Here is a 23,598-nt window from a genome sequence, read left to right as displayed (position 1 = left end):
AGTAATTTACTTCCCTTTTCTTTCCACAGAACTGGTCTCCATGCTGCCTTCCCACCTCCTTGGCTGAGATGATCGAGCATTTAGAGGCTAATGCGCTTGCACCAATCAAATGGTGGCTATGAGATTGAAATTGTGGTTTGGTTACCTACAGTGTCCCTTCAACGTTTGCTTTAGCCCAGCAGTGCAGACTACAGGCACCTGACAAAGCCAACTTACTATTGCATTGGCCAGTCAGAGACCCCTGACATCATAATCATTACAGCATGCTTAGAGTAAGTATCCCTTTAAAACCAAAAAATTGTAAAAGAGAAATGTAGTCTCAAATAATGCATTCCACGCATCCATAGATATTTGATATGCAATACAAATGTCCACTTATTGCTTGACAGGAGATAATTAGCGCTTACAAAATGTAATTTCTGCATTATCAGGGTAACTCCACAAGAGGTCTATGGGGATGGAGAAGTATGAAGCACATTGCCATGGCTGTCCTGATGGGAGTTGTAGGTTACCCAGTGGTGGGGTGGATCATATTGCCATGGCTGTCCTGATGGGAGTTGTAGGTTACCCAGTGGGGGTGGTGGATCATATTGCCATGGCTGTCCTGATGGGAGTTGTAGGTTACCCAGTGGTGGGGTGGATCATATTGCCATGGCTGTCCTGATGGGAGTTGTAGGTTACCCAGTGGGGGGGGGGGGATCAAATTGCCATGGCTGTCCTGATGGGAGTTGTAGGTTACCCAGTGGGGGGGGGGATCATATTGCCATGGCTGTCCTGATGGGATTTGTTGGTTACCCAGTGGTGCGGTGGATCATATTGCCATGGCTGTCCTGATGGGAGTTGTAGGTTACCCAGTGGGGGGGGGGGGGGGGGGGGGGGGGCATGGCTCTCCTGATGGGAGTAACCCGGGGGGGGGGCTGTCCTGATGGGAGTAACCCGGGGGGGGGATGTCCGGCTATTTTGTCCCCCCCTGGCCCGGTATTAATGGTGCTCCCGTTACCTGCCGCCGGAAGTCCCCTCTCCCGGGTTTAGGGGGGGCTGCCCCTGGCTCCCGCCCTTTCTCTGCCGTTGGAGCATGGCTGAGGTGCGGGGGGCAGGACCCGGCTCATCACCCGAACTTCTGTTTTGCCGCCAATTTTCTCAAAGCGAAACCAGAAAACGTGAACCGCACTTCCGGGTATCAGCACTGCGCGTGCGCGAAGGGAAACCAGCCGAACGCCGAGTCCCAGAGCTCCCGGTTACCATGGAGACCGAACACTGAAACTGTCACCTGTGTTCTACCGGAGTTCTATCACTTTCCAGGTTACCATGGAGACAGAGCATCCTTACTGTAACCTGCCAGCTGCTGATACAGGTACTTTCCAGGTTTCCATGGAGACAGAGCATCCTTACTGTAACCTGTCAACTGCTCTTACATGTACTTTCCAGGTTACCATGGAGACAGAGCATCCTTCCTGTACCCTGCCAGCTGCTGATACAGGTACTTTCCAGGTTTCCATGGAGACAGAGCATCCTTCCTGTACCCTGCCAGCTGCTGATACAGGTACTTTCCAGGTTTCCATGGAGACAGAGCATCCTTACTGTAACCTGCCAACTGCTCTTACAGGTACTTTCCAGGTTACCATGGAGACAGAGCATCCTTCCTGTAACCTGCAAACTGCTTTTACAGGTACTTTCCAGGTTACCATGGAGACAGAGCATCCTTCCTGTAACCTGCAAACTGCTCTTACAGGTACTTTCTAGGTTACCATGGAGACATAGCATTCTTCCTGTAACCTGCCAGCTGCTGATACAGGTACTTTCCAGGTTTCCATGGAGACAGAGCATCCTTATTGTAACCTGCCAACTTCTCTTACAGGTACTTTCCAGGTTACCATGGAGACAGAGCATCCTTCCTGTAACCTGCAAACTGCTTTTACAGGTACTTTCCAGGTTACCATGGAGACAGAGCATCCTTCGTGTAACCTGCCAACTGCTCTTACAGGTACTTTTTCAGGTTACCATGGAGACAGAGCATCCTTCCTGTAACCTGACAACTTCTTTTACAGGTACTTTCCAGGTTACCATGGACACAGAGCATCCTTCCTGTTACCTGACAACTTCTTTTACAGGTACTTTCCAGGTTACCATGGAGACAGAGCATCCTTACTGTAACCTGCCAACTGCTCTTACAGATACTTTCCAGGTTACCATGGAGACAGAGCATCCTTACTGTAACCTGCCAACTTCTCTTACAGGTACTTTCCATGTTACCATGGAGACAGAGCATCCTTCCTGTAACCTGCAAACTGCTTTTACATGTACTTTCCAGGTTACCATGGAGACAGAGCATGCTTACTGTAACCTGCCAACTCATCTGACAGGTACTTTCCAGGTTACCATGGAGACAGAGCATCCTTCCTGTAACCTGCCAGCTGCTGATACAGGTACTTTTCAGGTTACCATGGAGACAGAGCATCCTTCCTGTAACCTGTCAACTGCTCTTACAGGTACTTTCTAGGTTACCATGGCGATAGAGCATCCTTCCTGTAACCTGCCAACTGCTCTTACAGGTACTTTCCAGGTTACCATGGAGACAGCATCCTTCCTGTAACCTGCAAACTGCTTTTACAGGTACTTTCCAGGTTACCATGGAGACAGCATCCTTCCTGTAACCTGCAAACTGCTCTTTCAAGTATTTTCCTGGTTACCGTGGAGCGTCCTTACTGTGACCTGCCAACTCATCTTACAGGTTCTTTCCAGGTTACCATGGAGACAGAGCATGCTTACTGTAACCTGCCAACTCATCTTACAGGTACTTTCCAGGTTACCATTGAGACAGAGCATCCTTCCTGTTACCTGCCAGCTGCTAATACAGGTACTTTCCAGGTTACCATGGAGACAGAGCATCCTTCCTTTAGCCTGCCAGCTGTTGATACAGGTACTTTCCAGGTTACCATGGAGACAGAGCATTCTTACTGTAACCTGCCAACTTCTCTTACAGGTACTTTCTAGGTTACCATGGAGACAGAGCATCCTTCCTGTAACCTGTCAACTGCTCTTACAGGTACTTTCTAGGTTACCATGGAGACAGAACATCCTTACTGTAATCTGCCAACTCATCTTACAGGTACTTTCCAGGTTACCATGGAGACAGCATCCTTCCTGTAACCTGCAAACTGCTTTTACATGTACTTTCCAGGTTACCATGGAGACAGAGCATCCTTACTGTAACCTGCAAACTGCTCTTACAGGTATTTTCCTGGTTACCATGGAGCGTCCTTACTGTAACCTGCCAACTCATCTTACAGGTGCTTTCCATGTTACCATGGAGACAGAGCATCCTTACTGTAACCTGTCAACTGCTCTTACAGGTACTTTCTAGGTTACCATGGCGATAGAGCATCCTTCCTGTAACCTGCCAACTGCTCTTACAGGTACTTTCCAGGTTACCATGGAGACAGCATCCTTCCTGTAACCTGCAAACTGCTTTTACAGGTACTTTCCAGGTTACCATGGAGACAGAGCACCCTTACTGTAACCTGCAAACTGCTCTTTCAGGTATTTTCCTGGTTACCATGGAGCGTCCTTACTGTGACCTGCCAACTCATCTTACAGGTTCTTTCCAGGTTACCATGGAGACAGAGCATGCTTACTGTAACCTGCCAACTCATCTTACAGGTACTTTCCAGGTTACCATTGAGACAGAGCATCCTTCCTGTTACCTGCCAGCTGCTAATACAGGTACTTTCCAGGTTACCATGGAGACAGAGCATCCTTCCTGTAGCCTGCAAGCTGTTGATACAGGTACTTTCCAGGTTACCATGGAGACAGAGCATTCTTACTGTAACCTGCCAACTTCTCTTACAGGTACTTTCTAGGTTACCATGGAGACAGAGCATCCTTCCTGTAACCTGCCAGCTGCTGATACAGGTACTTTCCAGGTTACCATGGAGACAGAGCATCCTTACTGTAACCTGCAAACTGCTCTTACAGGTATTTTCCTGGTTACCATGGAGCGTCCTTACTGTAACATGCCAACTCATCTTAAAGGTACTTTTCAGGTTACCATGGAGACAGAGCATCCTTCCTGTAACCTGTCAACTGCTCTTACAGGTACTTTCTAGGTTACCATGGCGATAGAGCATCCTTCCTGTAACCTGCCAACTGCTCTTACAGGTACTTTCCAGGTTACCATGGAGACAGCATCCTTCCTGTAACCTGCAAACTGCTTTTACAGGTACTTTCCAGGTTACCATGGAGACAGCATCCTTCCTGTAACCTGCAAACTGCTCTTTCAAGTATTTTCCTGGTTACCGTGGAGCGTCCTTACTGTGACCTGCCAACTCATCTTACAGGTTCTTTCCAGGTTACCATGGAGACAGAGCATGCTTACTGTAACCTGCCAACTCATCTTACAGGTACTTTCCAGGTTACCATTGAGACAGAGCATCCTTCCTGTTACCTGCCAGCTGCTAATACAGGTACTTTCCAGGTTACCATGGAGACAGAGCATCCTTCCTTTAGCCTGCCAGCTGTTGATACAGGTACTTTCCAGGTTACCATGGAGACAGAGCATTCTTACTGTAACCTGCCAACTTCTCTTACAGGTACTTTCTAGGTTACCATGGAGACAGAGCATCCTTCCTGTAACCTGTCAACTGCTCTTACAGGTACTTTCTAGGTTACCATGGAGACAGAACATCCTTACTGTAATCTGCCAACTCATCTTACAGGTACTTTCCAGGTTACCATGGAGACAGCATCCTTCCTGTAACCTGCAAACTGCTTTTACATGTACTTTCCAGGTTACCATGGAGACAGAGCATCCTTACTGTAACCTGCAAACTGCTCTTACAGGTATTTTCCTGGTTACCATGGAGCGTCCTTACTGTAACCTGCCAACTCATCTTACAGGTGCTTTCCATGTTACCATGGAGACAGAGCATCCTTACTGTAACCTGTCAACTGCTCTTACAGGTACTTTCTAGGTTACCATGGCGATAGAGCATCCTTCCTGTAACCTGCCAACTGCTCTTACAGGTACTTTCCAGGTTACCATGGAGACAGCATCCTTCCTGTAACCTGCAAACTGCTTTTACAGGTACTTTCCAGGTTACCATGGAGACAGAGCACCCTTACTGTAACCTGCAAACTGCTCTTTCAGGTATTTTCCTGGTTACCATGGAGCGTCCTTACTGTGACCTGCCAACTCATCTTACAGGTTCTTTCCAGGTTACCATGGAGACAGAGCATGCTTACTGTAACCTGCCAACTCATCTTACAGGTACTTTCCAGGTTACCATTGAGACAGAGCATCCTTCCTGTTACCTGCCAGCTGCTAATACAGGTACTTTCCAGGTTACCATGGAGACAGAGCATCCTTCCTGTAGCCTGCAAGCTGTTGATACAGGTACTTTCCAGGTTACCATGGAGACAGAGCATTCTTACTGTAACCTGCCAACTTCTCTTACAGGTACTTTCTAGGTTACCATGGAGACAGAGCATCCTTCCTGTAACCTGCCAGCTGCTGATACAGGTACTTTCCAGGTTACCATGGAGACAGAGCATCCTTACTGTAACCTGCAAACTGCTCTTACAGGTATTTTCCTGGTTACCATGGAGCGTCCTTACTGTAACATGCCAACTCATCTTAAAGGTACTTTCCATGTTACCATGGAGACAGAGCATCCTTCCTGTAACCTGCCAACTGCTCTTACAGGTACTTTCCATGTTACCATGGAGACAGAGCATCCTTACTGTAACCTGCCAACTGCTCTTACAGGTACTTTCCAGGTTACCATGGAGACAGAGCATCCTTCGTGTAACCTGCCAACTGCTCTTACAGGTACTTTTTCAGGTTACCATGGAGACAGAGCATCCTTCCTGTTACCTGACAACTTCTTTTACAGATACTTTCCAGGTTACCATGGAGACAGAACATCCTTACTGTAACCAGGCATTTCCATCTAAAAGTACCAAATTCAAAAAGTTGTTTCTTTAGAGTTCCATACAGTCAAATTCCCCCCAAGAAAGAGACAACACTTCAGCTTCAGGGTTAAACAGCAACAACACTGATTTATTCACACAACAGGCTATAAAGGCTTCTCCCATGCAAGGGAGAGATTTACAACAATTACACAATACACCAATCACACATGAGTTACCTCCCACAATGCCTCACAATCCCTCCCCTCTGGCCTGGAGATAATTGGGGAAGGAATCTAATTATATCCCAGGACAGAGGCAAAACTCCATTAACCACATGGCAGACAAAATGACAGTAAAAGACATAAAATTACATACTGATACATTTAGTACATAAAACACACATTTCTACATATCCCAAGATAGCTTTGATCTGAGTGCACATTAGGTGAATGGCACTCAGATCACACGAATAAGCCTTTCTGCAGGGAAAATAAACAGTTTAACATGCAGGGCCATAGTCCAAAGGGAGCAGGCGAGCAACCAGGCTTCTCCAGTTCACAGTGGCGAGGTTGGTTTCGCCACACTTCTCCCCTTTACCAACTAGACTAACAGGGTATCTGACCTCCTGCCGGTCAGTGCCCTGGTTAGTCCAGCAACCCACCCACAAAACAGAAACCGCAGTACAGCCACCCACAAATACTGGTTACTACACCTGGGTAGAGGAGAGCTTTGTCCATGTCCAGGTGCCTCACCACGACTGTGTGGGGAACTGTTAGGCTGCCTTGGTGGGTTGCTGAGTGGGCAGAGACCAGCGGTACTCTGCCCTGGTGCCAGTACTACCGCGGAAGTAGCCTAGTTGGAGCCTGGTTGTGGGAGGGAGAGACCGACCGTCTCCCCTCTGGATATACCGCTCTGTGGCTGGGGGACAGGACCGACCGTCCTTACCCCTTGTGCTGCAAGTACAGAGACTACGGTCCCATCTGCACCGTTGGGGGGTGTAACATCTCCCCTTGGTGGGTTAGGCTGCCTCTGGAGAGAGGGTGTAACAAGCTCCTCTCTCTGGACTGTAAACTGCCGCTGGGGAGAGGGGGTATCAGGCTCCTCTCCCTGACACTCTCTCTGCTGGTGGAGGGGGGGACCAGCTGTCTCCCCTTTCATTATCTTGTCCTGCGGCTGGGGGGCAAGACTGACGGTCCCTGCTCCCTGCAGGACATTCTGCCGCTGGGGAGGAAGGACGGCACCTTACCCCCATGGGGTACACACAGCCACTGGGGAGGAAGGACAACACCTTCAGCTCCCTGGGGTACACACTCTCCTGGGGTACACATTCTTACTGTAACCTGCCAACTTCTCTTACAGGTACTTTCTAGGTTACCATGGAGACAGAGCATCCTTCCTGTAACCTGCCAGCTGCTGATACAGGTACTTTCCAGGTTACCATGGAGACAGAGCATCCTTCCTGTAACCTGTCAACTGCTCTTTCAGGTATTTTCCAGGTTACCATGGAGACAGAGCATCCTTCCTGTAACCTGTCAACTGCTCTTACAGGTACTTTCTAGGTTACCATGGCGATAAAGCATCCTTCCTGTAACCTTGCAATTGCTCTTACAGGTATTTTCCAGGTTACCATGGAGACAGAGCATCCTTCCTGTAACCTGTCAACTGCTCTTACAGGTACTTTCTAGGTTACCATGGCGATAAAGCATCCTTCCTGTAACCTTGCAATTGCTCTTACAGGTACTTTCTAGGTTACCATGGAGACAGAGCATCCTTACTGTAACCTGCCAACTCATCTTACAGGTACTTTCCAGGTTACCATGGAGACAGCATCCTTCCTGTAACCTGCAAACTGCTTTTACAGGTACTTTCCAGGTTACCATGGAGACAGAGCATCCTTACTGTAACCTGCAAACTGCTCTTACAGGTATTTTCCTGGTTACCATGGAGCGTCCTTACTGTAACCTGCCAACTCATCTTACAGGTACTTTCCATGTTACCATGGAGACAGAGCATCCTTACTGTAACCTGTCAACTGCTCTTACAGGTACTTTCCAGGTTACCATGGAGACAGAGCATCCTTCGTGTAACCTGCCAACTGCTCTTACAGGTACTTTTTCAGGTTACCATGGAGACAGAACATCCTTACTGTAACCAGGCATTTCCATCTAAAAGTACCGAATTCAAAAAGTTGTTTCTTTAGAGTTTCTGATATCAATTTTTGTTTTAAATGTTGTTTTAATGTGTGAATGTTGATTCCATTACCGCACTCACTGACTGATTGAATCAACTTGATGCTGGCTGAGAATACAAGGTTATTATTTACTAAGTGGCAGAATTGAGAGTAAAACAGCAGATCTGGAAAGACTCTCCTTTTCATCTCGCAGCTATTTGAGCCTCAGTTTTGCCTTTCAGAATGGAATCCGCTGCCACTTGGAGTTTAGTAGATAACTGGTCCACAACTGGTTCAGGGCCGCTATTTCTAACTGGATGTCTGCCCACTTCCTTAACCCCTTAAGGACCAAACTTCTGGAATAAAAGGGTCATGTGTCATGTCATGTGTCCTGGGACACAATAGTCACCCAGACCACTTCAGCTCTATTAAGTGGTCTGGGTGCCAGGTCCCCCAGAATTTAACCCTTCAGATGTGAACATAGCAGTTTAAGAGAAACTTCCTGACAGCCGCTAGAGGCGCATCTGCGACGCTGGATGCGAAATTCGCATCCAGCATGTAGAACGTCCATAGGAAAGCATTGAGAAATGCTTTCCTATGGACTGTTTAAATGCGCACGCGGCTCCACTGGGTAGCTGACGTCGGCGGGGGAGGAGAGGTCACCAGCGCCCAGGGAGCCCAGCGTTGGATAAAGGTAAGTAGCTGAAGGGGTTTTAACCTCTTCAGCGCCAAGGGAGGGGGACCCTGAGGGTGAGGCGGTCCTAAGGATGCTATAGTGTCAGGAAAACAAGTTTGTTTTCCTGACACTATAGTGATCCTTTAAGCTCAACTTGTCCAAAACAGAACGTCTGGTTTTTCCTCCCTCAAGCGTTGCTACTCTCGTTTATGTCTCCCTCCACGTTAATGGTGCTACCATCAGCTCCACAACACAGGCTTGCTGCCTAGGTGTTCTGTTTGACTTCGACCTCTCCTTCACCCCTCATGTCCAGTCGATCGCCAAAACCTGCCGCTTCCATCTTAAAAACATTGCGTGCATCCGCCCCTTAACGCCACTTAACGCCAGATGCGGCTAAGGTACTGGTCCATGCCACTGTCCGTTTTGGCCTTGACTACTACAATCTGCTTCTCAGTGGTCTTACATGTTTTCAACTTGCCACACTGCAGTCTATAATGAATGCGGTAGCGAGGCTCAATTTCCTGTCCACCCGCATGTCCCACGCATCATCCTTCTGTCAGTCCTTGCATTGGCTTCCTATAAAATATAGAGCTCAATATAAAATTCTGGTTCCTGCTTTCAAATCTCTACATAATGCTGCTCTCACCTATCTATCCTCCCTTATACACAAATATGTCCCGTCTAGGCCCCTACACTCTGCCGAAGACCTGCGTCTATCCTCTGTTTGTACTCCCACCTCCAATGCTTGCCTTCAAGACTTCTCCAGGGCTGCACCATTCCTGTGGAACTCCCTTCCTTTTCCGTTAGATGCTCACCTAGTCTCCACTCTCCACTTTTTCACAAACTGTTAATGGCTGCAAAACCCCACACTAAGTTTTCATTGAATACTATTCTACCAATCTACTTCCCAAATACTTCCCTTACCTTTTCTGTCACTTTACCCTACTCCCTCTAGCATGTAAGCTCATTCAGCAGGGCCCTCAACCCCTCTGTTTCTGTGCGTCAAACTTGCCTGGTGACAATTACATGTTTGTTAGTCCACACATTGTAAAGCGCTTCAGAATTTGTTGGCACTATACAGGGCCGAACTGGGAATTCAAAGCAGCCGTGGAAAAAAAACGTATACCAGCCCCATAAGTCCTTGTACCATGTAATGTGTATTTGTGTGTATATAGTGATGTCGCGAACATAACATTTTCGGTTCGCGAACGGCGAACGCGAACTTCCGCAAATGTTCGCGAACGTGGCGAACCGCCATAGACTTCAATAGGCAGGCGAATTTTAAAACCCACAAAAAAGCCCTAAAGGCCCCCACCCCTGAGCTGTGGGTGGGGGCTCTAAATAAAGAGAGGGGGGGGACCTACTGTCCTCTCCCCGGCCCTCACCCCTGAGCAGTGGGTGGGGGCCCTAGATAATAAAGGTGGGGGGGAACCTACCGTTCTCCCCCCCGGCCCCCACCCCTGAGTGGTGGGTGGGGGCCCTAAATAAAGAGGGGGGGGGAAACTACTCTGCTCCCCCTGGCCCTCATCCCTGAGCAGTGGGTGTGGGCCCTAGATAATTATGGTGGGGAGGGGCCCTAAAAAAACAATAAGGGGGGGGGACCTACTGTAAAATGACAAAGCACTCTGATTGGTGGGCTTGAAATCCATCCAATCACAGTGCTCTGTGTAATTTTACACAGCGTGGGAAAGTTCTGTGGAATTTTCCCACGCTGTGTAAAATTACACAGAGCACTGTGATTGGATGGATTTCAAGCCACCCAATCAGAGTGCTTTGTGTCATTTTACACAGCGTGGGAAAGTTCTTTGGAATTTTCCCACGCTGTGTAAAATGACAAAGAGCACTCTGATTGGCTTAAACCAGCCATTGTATAACAATTGTATAACAATGTTTGGTATTTAGTGAACATTTCCCTATATAACAATGTTTGGAATTTAGTGAATATTCCCCTATATAACAATGTTTGGCATTTAGTGAATATTCCCCTATATAACAATGTTTGGTATTTAGTGAATATTCCCCTATATAACAATGTTTGTTATTTAGTGAACATCAATAGTTTTCTCTGGAAGGCTTTTTTCAGGCATTTTCCTGCAGCAAGGTCCCCTGCTTGAGTTCGGGAGGCAGAGCTTAGGTGCAGAGCTGTGGCTTCAGAACGGGGGGCGGCGCTTCCATGCGACGGCAGAGCTTACATGCTGGGCTGGGGCATAAGTGCTAAGGAAGGTGCTGGGAATCAGGAAGGGAGACTCAGTGCTCCCTCCAGCCGTCAGCAGCCTTAATGCGGCTGCACCAGACCCCAGCACCTGCCTCCTGAATTCCCTCCGACTGACCGCCTGAGGGAAAAATTATTTAAATAAAATATTAGGGCTTCCTGCCAGCCCCAGGTACCGCAGCCCACTGGCAAAATTCCCAGTATCCCGGTGGGCTAGTCCTACCCTAGCGCTATATCAATATAATAAAATAATAATAACATACCCTGCACCAATAATGGGCACAGGGTGACCAAAATACAAAAGAAATATGGGGATCCACACATAGTTTGTTCGGTAAACGAACAGGGGGTGTATGGACAGCCAAACAAAAGGGAATAAAAGTGTAACTAGAGCATCCATTCCGCTACAAGGTCCTTCTATTCAAACACTCCAATCTTCACTTTGGAGGGGAGCCCAAGCCATGGGGGCAGCAAGGGACACCCCTACCATGGGCTGACCTTGTGGTTAGGGGATTAGCCAGGTAGACGCATGGATAGAAGTACTGTAACGGACCGTTTCTCTCACAAGAGGATAAAAACCATTTAGGCGATAATCCCCTTTCCCATAGACCAGCAGCTACTGCAATCACCAACCTCCCGAACTCCAAACTGCACGTATTCACCAACTCTCGAACAGCAGACACACGAACCCTGGAAGCAGCCGAACAGGAAAAGCAATACGAACAGCTTTCACTCCTGGCAATTGGGATACAGTCAAATTCCCCCCAAGAAAGAGACAACACTTCAGCTTCAGGGTTAAACTGCAACAACACTGATTTATTCACACAACAGGCTATAAAGGCTTCTCCCATGCAAGGGAGAGATTTACAACAATTACACAATACACCAATCACACATGAGTTACCTCCCACAATGCCTCACAATCCCTCCCCTCTGGCCTGGAGATAATTGGGGAAGGAATCTAATTATCTCCCAGGACAGAGGCAAAACTCCATTACCCACATGGCAGACAAAATGACAGTAAAAGACATAAAATTACATACTGATACATTTAGTACATAAAACACACATTTCTACATATCCCCAGATAGCTTTGATCTGAGTGCACATTAGGTGAATGGCACTCAGATCACACGAATAAGCCTTTCTGCAGGGAAAATAAACAGTTTAACATGCAGGGCCATAGTCCAAAGGGAGCAGGCGAGCAACCAGGCTTCTCCAGTTCACAGTGGCGAGGTTGGTTTCGCCACACTTCTCCCCCTTACCAACTAGACTAACAGGGTATCTGACCTCCTGCTGGTCAGTGCCCTGGTTGGTCCAGCAACCCACCCACAAAACAGAAACAGCAGTACAGCCACCCACAATAACTGGTTACTACACCTGGGTAGAGGAGAGCTTTGTCCATGTCCAGGTGCCTCACCATGACTGTGTGGGGAACTGTTAGGCTGCCTTGGTGGGTTACTGAGTGGGCAGAGACCAGCGGTACTCTGCCCTGGTGCCAGTACTACCGCGGAAGTAGCCTGGTTGGAGCCTGATTGTGGGACGGAGAGACCGACCGTCTCCCCTCTGGATATACCGCTCTGTGGCTGGGGGACAGGACCGACCGTCCTTACCCCTTGTGCTGCAAGTACAGAGACTACGGTCCCATCTGCACCGTTGGGGGGTGTAACATCTCCCCTTGGTGGGTTAGGCTGCCGCTGGAGAGAGGGTGTAACAAGCTCCTCTCTCTGGACTGTAAACTGCCGCTGGGGAGAGGGGGTATCAGGCTCCTCTCCCTGACACTCTCTCTGCTGGTGGAGGGGGGAACCAGCTGTCTCCCCTTTCATTATCTTGTCCTGCGGCTGGGGGGGCAAGACTGACCGTCCCTGCTCCCTGCAGGACATTCTGCCGCTGGGAGGAAGAACGGCACCTTACCCCCATGGGGTACACACAGCCACTGGGGAGGAAGGACAACACCTTCAGCTCCCTGGGGTACACACTGCCGCTGGGGATGAAGGACTGCACCTTCTGCTCCCTGGGATATACACTGCCGCTGGGGAGGAAGGACGACACCTTCAGCTCCCTGGGGTGCACACTGCCGCTGGGGAGGAAGGATGGCACCTTCAGCTCCCTGGGACACACACTGCCGCTGGGGAGGAAGGACGGCACCTTCAGCTCCCTGGGGTACACACTGCCACTGGGGAGGAAGGACTACACCTTCCGCTCCCTGGGACTTACTCTGCCGCTGGGGAGGAAGGACTGCACCTTCAGCTCCCTGGGATACACACTGCCGCTGGGGAGGAAGGACTGCACCTTCAGCTCCCTGGGATACACACTGCCGCTGGGGAGGAAGGACGACACCTTCAGCTCCCTGGGGTACACACTGCCACTGGGTAGGAAGGACGTCACCTTCAGCTCCCTGGGACACACACTGCCGCTGGGGAGGAAGGACTGCACCTTCTGCTCCCTGGGATACACACTGCCGCTGGGGAGGAAGGACGGCACCTTCTGCTCCGTGGGACACACACTACCGCTGGGGAGGAAGGACGACACCTTCAGCTCCCTGGGGTACACACTGCCACTGGGGAGGAAGGATGACACCTTCAGCTCCCTGGGACACACACTGCCGCTGGGGAGGAAGGACTGCACCTTCTGCTCCCTGGGATACACACTGCCGCTGGGGAGGAAGGACGGCACCTTCTGCTCCGTGGGACACACACTGCCGCTGGGGAGGAAGGACTGCACCTTTTGCTCCCTGGGACACACACTGCCGCTGGGGAGGAAGGACAGCACCTTCTGCTCCCTGGGGTACCCTTTTGAGTCCCCGTAACGCACTCTGCCCCCGGATAGGGCGACCGATACCTTTGGCTGGATCTGCCATGAACTGCAGGTACTCGTCTACCTGGCTCCTTACGAACTGTACGTATTTCTCCTCTGGGTTGGGTCCAAAGTAAGCCAGCCGCATGGCAACCTCTCTGTCAAACTCCTCCTGAGTGTAGCCGGGCGCCATGCTTGCTCTGACAACGTTGGTTCCTTTGTAGATAGGGTCGCTGTACGGGTACTAACGTTGCCCTCAGTTTGTAAATCCAGGGGATGGTGTTACCTGTAGCTGTCCTTCTGGTTGTAGGAACGATCCCACCGCTGCCACCAATTGTAACGGACCGTTTCTCTCACAAGAGGATAAAAACCATTTAGGCAATAATCCCCTTTCCCATAGAACAGCAGCTACTGCAATCACCAACCTCCCGAACTCCAAACTGCACGTATTCACCAACTCTCGAACAGCAGACACACGAACCCTGGAAGCAGCTGAACAGGAAAAGCAATACGAACAGCTTTCACTCCTGGCAATTGGCATACAGTCAAATTCCCCCCAAGAAAGAGACAACACTTCAGCTTCAGGTTTAAACAGCAACAACACTGATTTATTCACACAACAGGCTATAAAGGCTTCTCCCATGCAAGGGAGAGATTTACAACAATTACACAATACACCAATCACACATGAGTTACCTCCCACAATGCCTCACAATCCCTCCCCTCTGGCCTGGAGATAATTGGGGAAGGATCTAATTATCTCCCAGGACAGAGGCAAAACTCCATTACCCACATGGCAGACAAAAAGACAGTAAAAGACATAAAATTACATACTGATACATTTAGTACATAAAACACACATTTCTACATATCCCCAGATAGCTTTGATCTGAGTGCACATTATTAGATGAATGGCACTCAGATCACACGAATAAGCCTTTCTGCAGGGAAAATAAACAGTTTAACATGCAGGGCCATAGTCCAAAGGGAGCAGGCGAGCAACCAGGCTTCTCCAGTTCACAGTGGCGAGGTTGGTTTCGCCACAAGTACCTTATTATAACTTTTAGGGAAAGATTCACCGGAACGTGGCACTACTTTCGAATATATAAGAGCACTTAATCTGTACAATGCGCTATGTAATTGGATTACGAATGTTGGAGTCCTTGTTTATCTTCATGTTATATGCTTACGCACCCCTGCGTGGCTGTCTGATTTTAAATGTAATTTATGAAACACGGTTTATCTGTGAATTTTTGCTTATTCAGCAATTGTTCTGCTTCACGCACAGTGACCAATAAATTTTTTTTTATTAACACAAAACAAAACAAAAAACACCTGCTCACCTCACGATTCCATAAGACAAGGGGGAGTGGATAAATAAAACAACAGAAAATTGAAAGTTGCAGGGAGGTGGTAAGGGCTTACAAGAGGAACAGGAGAGGGAATATACCAAAGCACTGGGGTGATACTACTTCTCTGGGGGACATTGTGACTGCCTCCAGCAGGCAAACCTCAAGCAGAAATGATGCACATACAGACTCCTTCCACCACGACCACTTTATAAAAGCAAACGCTTTAGTTAAAGGGGATAAGTAAACATAATATTGAATATCCTGGCAAGTGACCGTTCTCTTTTCACTTACAAACAGCTGCCATTGATTCCCAAGTTAAACTAATACATGGTCTGTCACTGCAGTGTGAAGCTGCTTTATCCCCTGGTACTTATAACATTATTTTAATAGCGAATCCATATAGTGAAGCTGAATATTTGCAGAACTAAAATATATTTTTTTGTTCTTTGCATAAAGGTACCATAATGTTATTGTTCCTCTAACAGGCCTTTCAAAGCACATGCAAACAGTGTGTTGTGATTATGGTGCACAGAGGTTACAAGTATTGAAACATGATTTTTTTTTTTAATTTAACAAAATCTTATTTTACTTTATTTTATAGGTCAATAGTTTGGACCCCTTGTCTTTGCAAAAATCACCTCTTTAACTGTGACAGTTCACCATCTCTGTGTCACGGATAACTAGGACCCAAACAGCAAAATGTAAGAAAAACAACATAGAAACATAGAAACATAGAATGTGACGGCAGATAAGAACCATTCGGCCCATCTAGTCTGTCCAATTTTTAAAAATACTTTAATTAGTCCCTAGCCTTATCTTATAGTTAGGATAGCCTTATGCCTATCCCACGCGTGCCTAAACTCCTTTACTGTGTTAACCTCTACCACGTCAGCTGGAAGGCTATTCCATGCATCCACTACCCTCACAGTAAAGTAATACTTCCTGATATTATTTTTAAACCTTTGTCCCTCTAATTTAAGACTATGTCCTCTTGTTGTGGTAGTTTTTCTTCTTTTAAATATAGTCTCCTCCTTTACTGTGTTGTTTCCCTTTATGTATTTAAATGTTTCTATCATATCTCCCCTGTCTCGTCTTTCCTCCAAGCTATACATGTTAAGATCCTTTAACCTTTCTTGGTAAGTTTTATCCTGCAATCCATGAACCAGTTTAGTAGCCCTTCTCTGAACTCTCTCTAAGGTATCAATATCCTTCTGAAGATACGGTCTCCAGTACTGCATACAATACTCCAAGTGAGGTCTCATCAGTGTTCTGTACAATGGCATGAGCACTTCCCTCTTTCTACTGCTAATACCTCTCCCTATACAACCAAGCATTCTGCTAGCATTTCCTGCTGCTCTATTATATTGTCTGTGTGGCGAAACCGACCTCGCCACGTGTGCTTGGAGGGGGCTGCTTGCCCGCCTCTTGCCTTTGGACTATGGCCCTGGGAGATTGGGCCCTTTTACAAAACGTATTCGGCCCTAACAGAGTGCATGTCACTCATTCTGGCCCTTTAAACACAGTGGGGCCATTCGGTACTTGCCCTGTGTGAGCAGTGATACCCCCAGATAGCTATGCCGTGGAGCCTATTCATATAATGAAAGACTATGGGAAAGACTTTGGCTCCATGGCAATTAAACTGTATTTGTGTGGTCTGCGTGCCATTCACCTAATAATGTGCACGCAGACCTGAGCTATCTGGGGATATGTTACATGTCTGTGTTTAAGGTATAGAAAGTAACTTTATATATTTTAAAACATAATCCTGTATTTAGGTCCCCACATGTGTAATGGAGTTTTGTCTTTGACCTGGGAGATAATTGGATTACTTCTCCAATTATCTCCAGGGCAGAAGGGAGGAAACCAGGATGCATTGTGGGGATGTTTTACTTTTCCTGTTTGAGCAGATTAAAATACTGCCAGCCAGGGGGAACAAAAGATACTTTTACTAACTTTTGAACCCCTGGTCTGATTCATGCCATTTTTCAATATGTTGTTCCCCTGAATGGATTGATTGTGGATATGTATTTTTATGAGAATGCGATGTATGGTTTTAAAGTTACAGAGTATGTGTGGAAACTGTATTTTTACTGTATGTAATAATTATGTTAGTTGCTTATCTGAGGGGAGGGGATGTGTGGGTTGTACTGTTGCTTGATTGGTTGTTTTATGCCTCCCCCTGGGTGTGTCCTGTATGTGCACAACTGTAATAAAAACCAGGCTGGGTGTTCCAGACCTCAGATTCTGCTTGACCCTCAAACCGATGTGTCGTCTCGTTTTTGGGGGAATTGGATTGTATGCTGACTGCCAGGAGTGTAAGCGGATTATCTGCTTTTCCTGTTCAGCTATTCCAGGGTTCGTGTGTTTCCAGTCCGGGAGATTGGTGCTTGCAGTAGCTGCTGGTCTATGGAAAAGGGGGATATCGCCTAAACTGGGTTTTATCCTCTTGTAAGTGAAACGGTCCGTTACAGTCTGCCTACCTTTAAGTCATCAGAAATAATCACCCCTAAATCCCTTTCCTCAGATGTTGAGGTTAGGACTTGATCAAATATTCTGTACTCTGCCCTAGGGTTTTTCCGTCCTAGATGCATTATCTTGCACTTATCCACATTAAATATCAGTTGCCACAACTCTGACCATTTTTCTAGTTTACCTAAATCATTAGCCATTTGGCTTATCCCTCCTGGAACATCAACCCTGTTACATATCGTAGTATCATCAGCAAAAAACATACCTTACCATCAAGACCTTCTGCAATATCACTAATAAAAATATTAAAGAGAATGGGTTCAAGTACAGATCCCTGAGGTACCCCACTGGTGACAAGCCCAAGCTTCGAATATACTACATTGACTACAACCCTCTGTTGCCTGTCACTCAGCCACTGCCTCACCCATTCAACAATATTGGAATCCAAACTCAAAGATTGTAGTTTATTGATAAGCCTTCTATGTGCAACAGTGTCAAAAGCCTTACTGAAATCTAGATAAGCAATGTCTACTGCACCACCCTGAGCTATAATTTTAGTTACACAATCAAAACAATCAATAAGATTAGTTTAGCATGATCTCCCTGAAGTAAACCCATGTTGTCTCTGATCTTGAAATCCATGTGTTTTTAGATGTTCAACAATCATATCCTTAAACATGGTTTCCATCACTTTCCCCACTACTGAAGTAAGGCTTACTGGCCTATAGTTGCCCGACTCCTCCCTATTACCTTTCTTGTGAATGGGCACAACATTAACTAACTTCCAATCTTCTGGGACTACTCCTGTTAACACTGATTGGTTAAATAAATCTGTTAATAATTTTGCTAATACACCACTAAGTTATTTTAATAGCTTTGGGTGTATTCCATCAGGTCCCATTGACTTATTTGTCTTTACTTTTGACAGTTGAAATAGAACCTCTCCCTCTGTAAACTCACGTGTAATAAATGACTCATTTATCCTTTTTCTTAACTGAGGTCCCTTTCCTTCATTTTCATCTGTAAATACCGAACAAAAATATTCATTGAGGCAGTCAGCTAGACCTTAATCCTCTGCTACATACCTTCCTTCCTTTGTTTTTAGTCTAACTAATCCTTGTTTTACTTTTCTTTTCTCATTTATGTATCTAAAAAAAGTTTTGTCCCCCTTTTTTACTGCCTGTGCTATTTTCTCTTCTGTGTGTGATTTGGAAGCTCTTATAACTTGCTTAGCCTCTTTCTGCCTAATCTTATAGATCATTCTGTCTTCCTCACTCTGGTTTTTTTTTATAATTACTAAATGCTAACTTTTTGTTTTTTACTATTTTGGCCATATCTGCGGAGTACCACAGTGGTTTCTTGAATTTTTTGCTTTTACTGACAAGCCTAATGCAATTTTATGTTGCCTTCAGTAGTGCAACTTTCAAATAATCCCATTTCTCTTGGACTCCATTTAAATTGCTCCAGTCTGATAATGAGTCCTTTACACATATTCTAATTTTAGAAAAGTCTGTTTTTCTAAAGTCTAAAACTTTTGTTTTTGTGTGGTGTGACTCAGTCACTGTTCTTATATTAAACCACACTGACTGATGATCACTGGATCCTAAACTTTCACCTACAGAAATATCGGATACCAAATCTCCATTTGTTAACACTAAATCTAGTATGGCCTCTTTACAAGTTGGCTCCTCAACGACTTGTTTTAGAGACAATCCCAGTAGGGAGTTTAGAATATGTGTGCTCCTGGCACAAGCAGCTATTTTTGTTTTCCAATTCACATCAGGAAGATTAAAGTCACCCATCATGATAACTTCCCCCTTCATTGTCATTTTAGCTATTTCCTCAACTAGTAGATTATCTAACTCTTCAATTTGTCCTGGGAACCTATAAATCACACCTACACGAGTTACTGTGTGATTACCAAATTCTAACGTAACCCAAACGGACTCTATGTTCGCCTCACTAACTTTTATTAGGCTAGATGTTATGCTATCCTTCACATACAGGGCCACCCCTCCCCCTTTCCTGCCTTCCCTGTCTTTTCTATATAAAGAGTACCCTGGTATTGCTATGTCCCAGTCATTTTTTTCATTATACCATGTCTCAGTAACAGCGACTAAATCTACACTATCAGTTGCCATTATTGCCACAAGTTCATGGATCTTATTCCCTAAACTGCGAGCATTTGTAGATATGACTCTAAGCTTATCATTTTTTAACACACTTGCTACATGCACCATCTGTCCTTGTTGTGGGGGACAATTGGATTGATGTTTTATGACCCTTTTGCCCTCTCCCCCCAGTTTAAATACATCCTAGCAAAACCTCTGAACTGCTTACTGAGAACATTTGTTCCCTTTTGAGAAAGATGCAAACCATCTTTTTTGTACTGTTTATTTCCATTCCAAACTGAGCTACCATGAGAAATAAAGCCAAATCCTTGCTCCCGACACCATTCACCAAGCCACAAAATAGACACTAGACAGGGAAAAGAGTATTACTGGGCCTTAGAGTGGCCAGACTGAAATCAAAGTAGAATAGTACTGGACTAGCTGAGGTCAGAGTTCCAGAAGACAGAATAAATGAATAAATGATAGAATATTTAAAGGTCAAGGACAAAATGCAAAATGCAAGTCAGATAGGCCAAAGAATATAAGAAGATACACGCTCTCGGATTTACCTCATGAAGGAAACCACGACAGGGTACTATAGAAATGAACTAGTGAGTATAAATAGCCCTAGGAGGGCAAGGATTGGTCAGAATTGACCCTGTGGTGCCAAAAAGTATGTGTCCGTCGAGGGCCTGATGTCACACACACGTCTGCGTCACCAGCGGCACATTCAAAGGCGGGGATGATAAACAGCATGTTGTAGGTGCGACGGGCCTATATTCGAACGAGCACTTTTTGGAGGAGAAATGGAGAAGAGGACCAACTATCAACGCTTACTGAGTGCAGAGGAGAGCCACTTTTTCCAAAGCCAGAGACACTTGTTTTCGGGGACCGGCACTTAGCCATGACAACCTGGAACTCTGGATTGGAAAGTAGTCCCAGTCTGGTCAAACTTCATTTGACAATTTCTCGGGCTGCAAACATCCAATCTGGGCGTTTCTTTGATATGTTGCTGGGGAGAGTTAGCCCTGTCCAGGAATGTCTAAACTGTATTAATAATGTTAATTAAAACTATGATTTTTTAATGTTTTGTTATTCGGCACCCCAATGTCTGGTGATTAATAAAGTCAGCAATAAATAATGGAATTCTCTCCCAGACACAGTGATGCCTGGGTTATAACCCAGTTAATGTTGTTATTGTCCCTCTACATTTGCCTGTTTGGTGAAAATAAACTGTTGTTCTTTTCACTATGTGGCGTCTAGTGCTTGGGGGTAACCTATAATCACTACAACGTAATATTTTCCAGCGATGAAGAACTATTAAGGGAGGTAGTCAGCCAGAGTACTGGGATCTGTTCCCTATGTGAAAAATGAAAGTGGCCCCCCAAACCGGTAACCAGCATGGGACTTTGTGGGATCTAGGGAGCACTTTCCTCTGAGCTGTCTGCTCAGCTCCCTCACGCGCTGCCCGCAGAGTGAGGCTGGGAGCTGGAATATGACGTCAAGTGCTCCCTCGCCAGCGCCGCCCAACCAACTAGCAGCCCGCACGCCCAGCCGGCTTGTCAGTTAGCCGCAAGGCTAACAAGGCATTTGCCCTGGGCATTTGGGGGCGGTTTTTTTTGCCGCCCCCTTGAAAATGCCGCCCAAGGCAAATGCCTTGTTTGCCTCGCAGCTAAAACGTCCCTGCTACCAGTCCAGGATTTAGGGATTACCTAGTTGTGTCTAAAGTGTTTTTAGAAAAAGAAAAAAAAACACCTTGATATAATTGAGTGATCCCTAAATCCTGGACTGGTAGGCATGACCTGAGGACTGATTTGGAAACCACTGTTTTAAAGTGATTGATCTTTTTTCCCCCCATTACGATGTATGGATAGGTTCTACCTATATATTTATTTATTTACAAGGTGGGACATGTGACAGGATGGGCAGAGCCAGCAAGGGGGCATGCCACTTGTAAAATTACTAATAGTAATGAAAAACTGAATTGCTGGGAAGCTTTAGAACATGGAGCAGTTCCTATTATGTATTTGCTTTGACGAGAGCTCAAAACACTGGACGGACTGTCTTGTCAAATGCTATTGAATCAAAGAAATAAAATATTTACAAACAAAATATTAATTAATTAATTCATTCATTCTTGAGAGAGATGTGTTTCTCTGCTATTGTTTTACATACTTTTAGGTCCCTCAGAATGATTTTGGTGAGGATACATTTTAGCTACTTACTCGGGCTCGTTTCCACAGAAGTGTTCTCTTCTATCTCGCATTTAATTATAGGACTGAATGTGAAGGCCCTCTAATGGTAAACTTGCTAATTGCACATTTTGGGTATGTAAGCAGTTTTTATATTTGAGTAATTTTTGTTTCTTCCACGTGGTATACATTTTCTTTGTTTAATTAAATGAAATTCTACTATAATAATGGATTAGTGTGAGTTTTTCTACACTTTCGTATTGGTGCTTATAATTCTCAGTTCTCTATATTGGTGTTTTGTGCATGCGTATAACATTATCGTTGGGGTAATTTTGATATACAGTGTCTGAGTGGAGACGTGTGTTGGTCATGGAGTAAGGTCTGAGCAATGAGATCTATCCACAGCTTGCGTGAGGGAACACAACTTTCTTGCAGTTTAGAATTCAGAGTTGTTATAATGGTACATGTTCAGTACAGACTCAGTACAGGCTGCAGGGAGGCCCTGGCAACGTCATTACAAAGTATCCACTACTAGTTCGATCAGGGCCGGACTGAGATACAAAGCAGCCCTGGAAAAATAAATCTATGCCAGCCCCATAAGTCATTGCGCCATATATTGTCGCATGTAATATGTAAGGCAATGTCTTGCCACTCCAGATGGTTGAGTAATATATATATATATATATATATATATATATATATATATATATTATATATTAGAAAAAGCAATATATATATATATATATATATATATATTACTCAACCATCTGGAGTGGCAAGACAAGAGTGGCAAGAGTGGCAATATATATATTGCTTTTTCTAATATATAATATATATATATATATATATTGCTTTTTCTAATATATAATATTGGTCCTTTTAGAGTAAAATGTTTAATTATACATTAAGCATACTCACATGCAGTGTTTGCATTGCTTCCTAGTGACACCTCTAGTGACAGTCACTCAGACAGTCAGTAGAGGTGCTTCCTGTGTCAGTGCTGCACAGCGTGATTGCACAGTGTGCAGCACCTATCAGGGCCTTTGCAGCCAATCCTATGGCAGAGCATTGGATTGCCTCAGATCATCATGCTTGATGATCTCAGCCATAGAGGCAGGGCCAGTCGAGGGGAGACCAGCACGGCGTGGGGAGAAAAAAAAAGATGAGTAAAAACACTTTTTAAATACACACAGACACACAGATACACCATGACACAGACACACACACACCATGACACAGACACACACACACCATGGCACAGACACACACACCATTACAGACACACACCATGACACAGACACACACCATGACACAGACACACCATGACACAGACATACACAGCATGACAGACACACACACCATGACACAGACACACACACAATGACACAGACACACACACCATGACACAGACACACACACCATGACACACACACACCATGACACAGACACACACCATGACACAGACACACCATGACACAGACACACACACCATGACAGACACACACACCATGACACAGACACACACACAATGACACAGACACACACACCATGACACAGACACACACACCATGACACACACACACCATGACACAGACACACACACACACCATGACACAGACACACACACACACAATGACACAGACACACACACCATGACACAGACACACACACACATACACTCACACTGACAGAATTACACATTTTACCTGT

General features: G+C 45.9%; 1 protein-coding gene across 1 annotated transcript in view; it reads right to left on the bottom strand.

Annotated features, from left to right (window-relative positions):
* Positions 1-1,134, bottom strand: part of SLF2 (SMC5-SMC6 complex localization factor 2) — a 43,480-nt gene extending 42,346 nt beyond the window's left edge. Inside the window, exon 1 of the mRNA XM_063433767.1 lies at positions 1,001-1,134. Within this exon, the coding sequence (XP_063289837.1) occupies positions 1,001-1,077 (77 nt within the window). The 5' untranslated portion in view covers positions 1,078-1,134. The remainder of the gene's footprint in view (positions 1-1,000) is intronic.
* Positions 1,135-23,598: the final 22,464 nt, after the last annotated feature.

Source organism: Pelobates fuscus, chromosome 10 (assembly GCF_036172605.1).
Source record: "Pelobates fuscus isolate aPelFus1 chromosome 10, aPelFus1.pri, whole genome shotgun sequence".
Classification (NCBI taxonomy): domain Eukaryota; kingdom Metazoa; phylum Chordata; class Amphibia; order Anura; family Pelobatidae; genus Pelobates; species Pelobates fuscus.
This window is presented reverse-complemented; position numbering and strand designations above follow the sequence as displayed.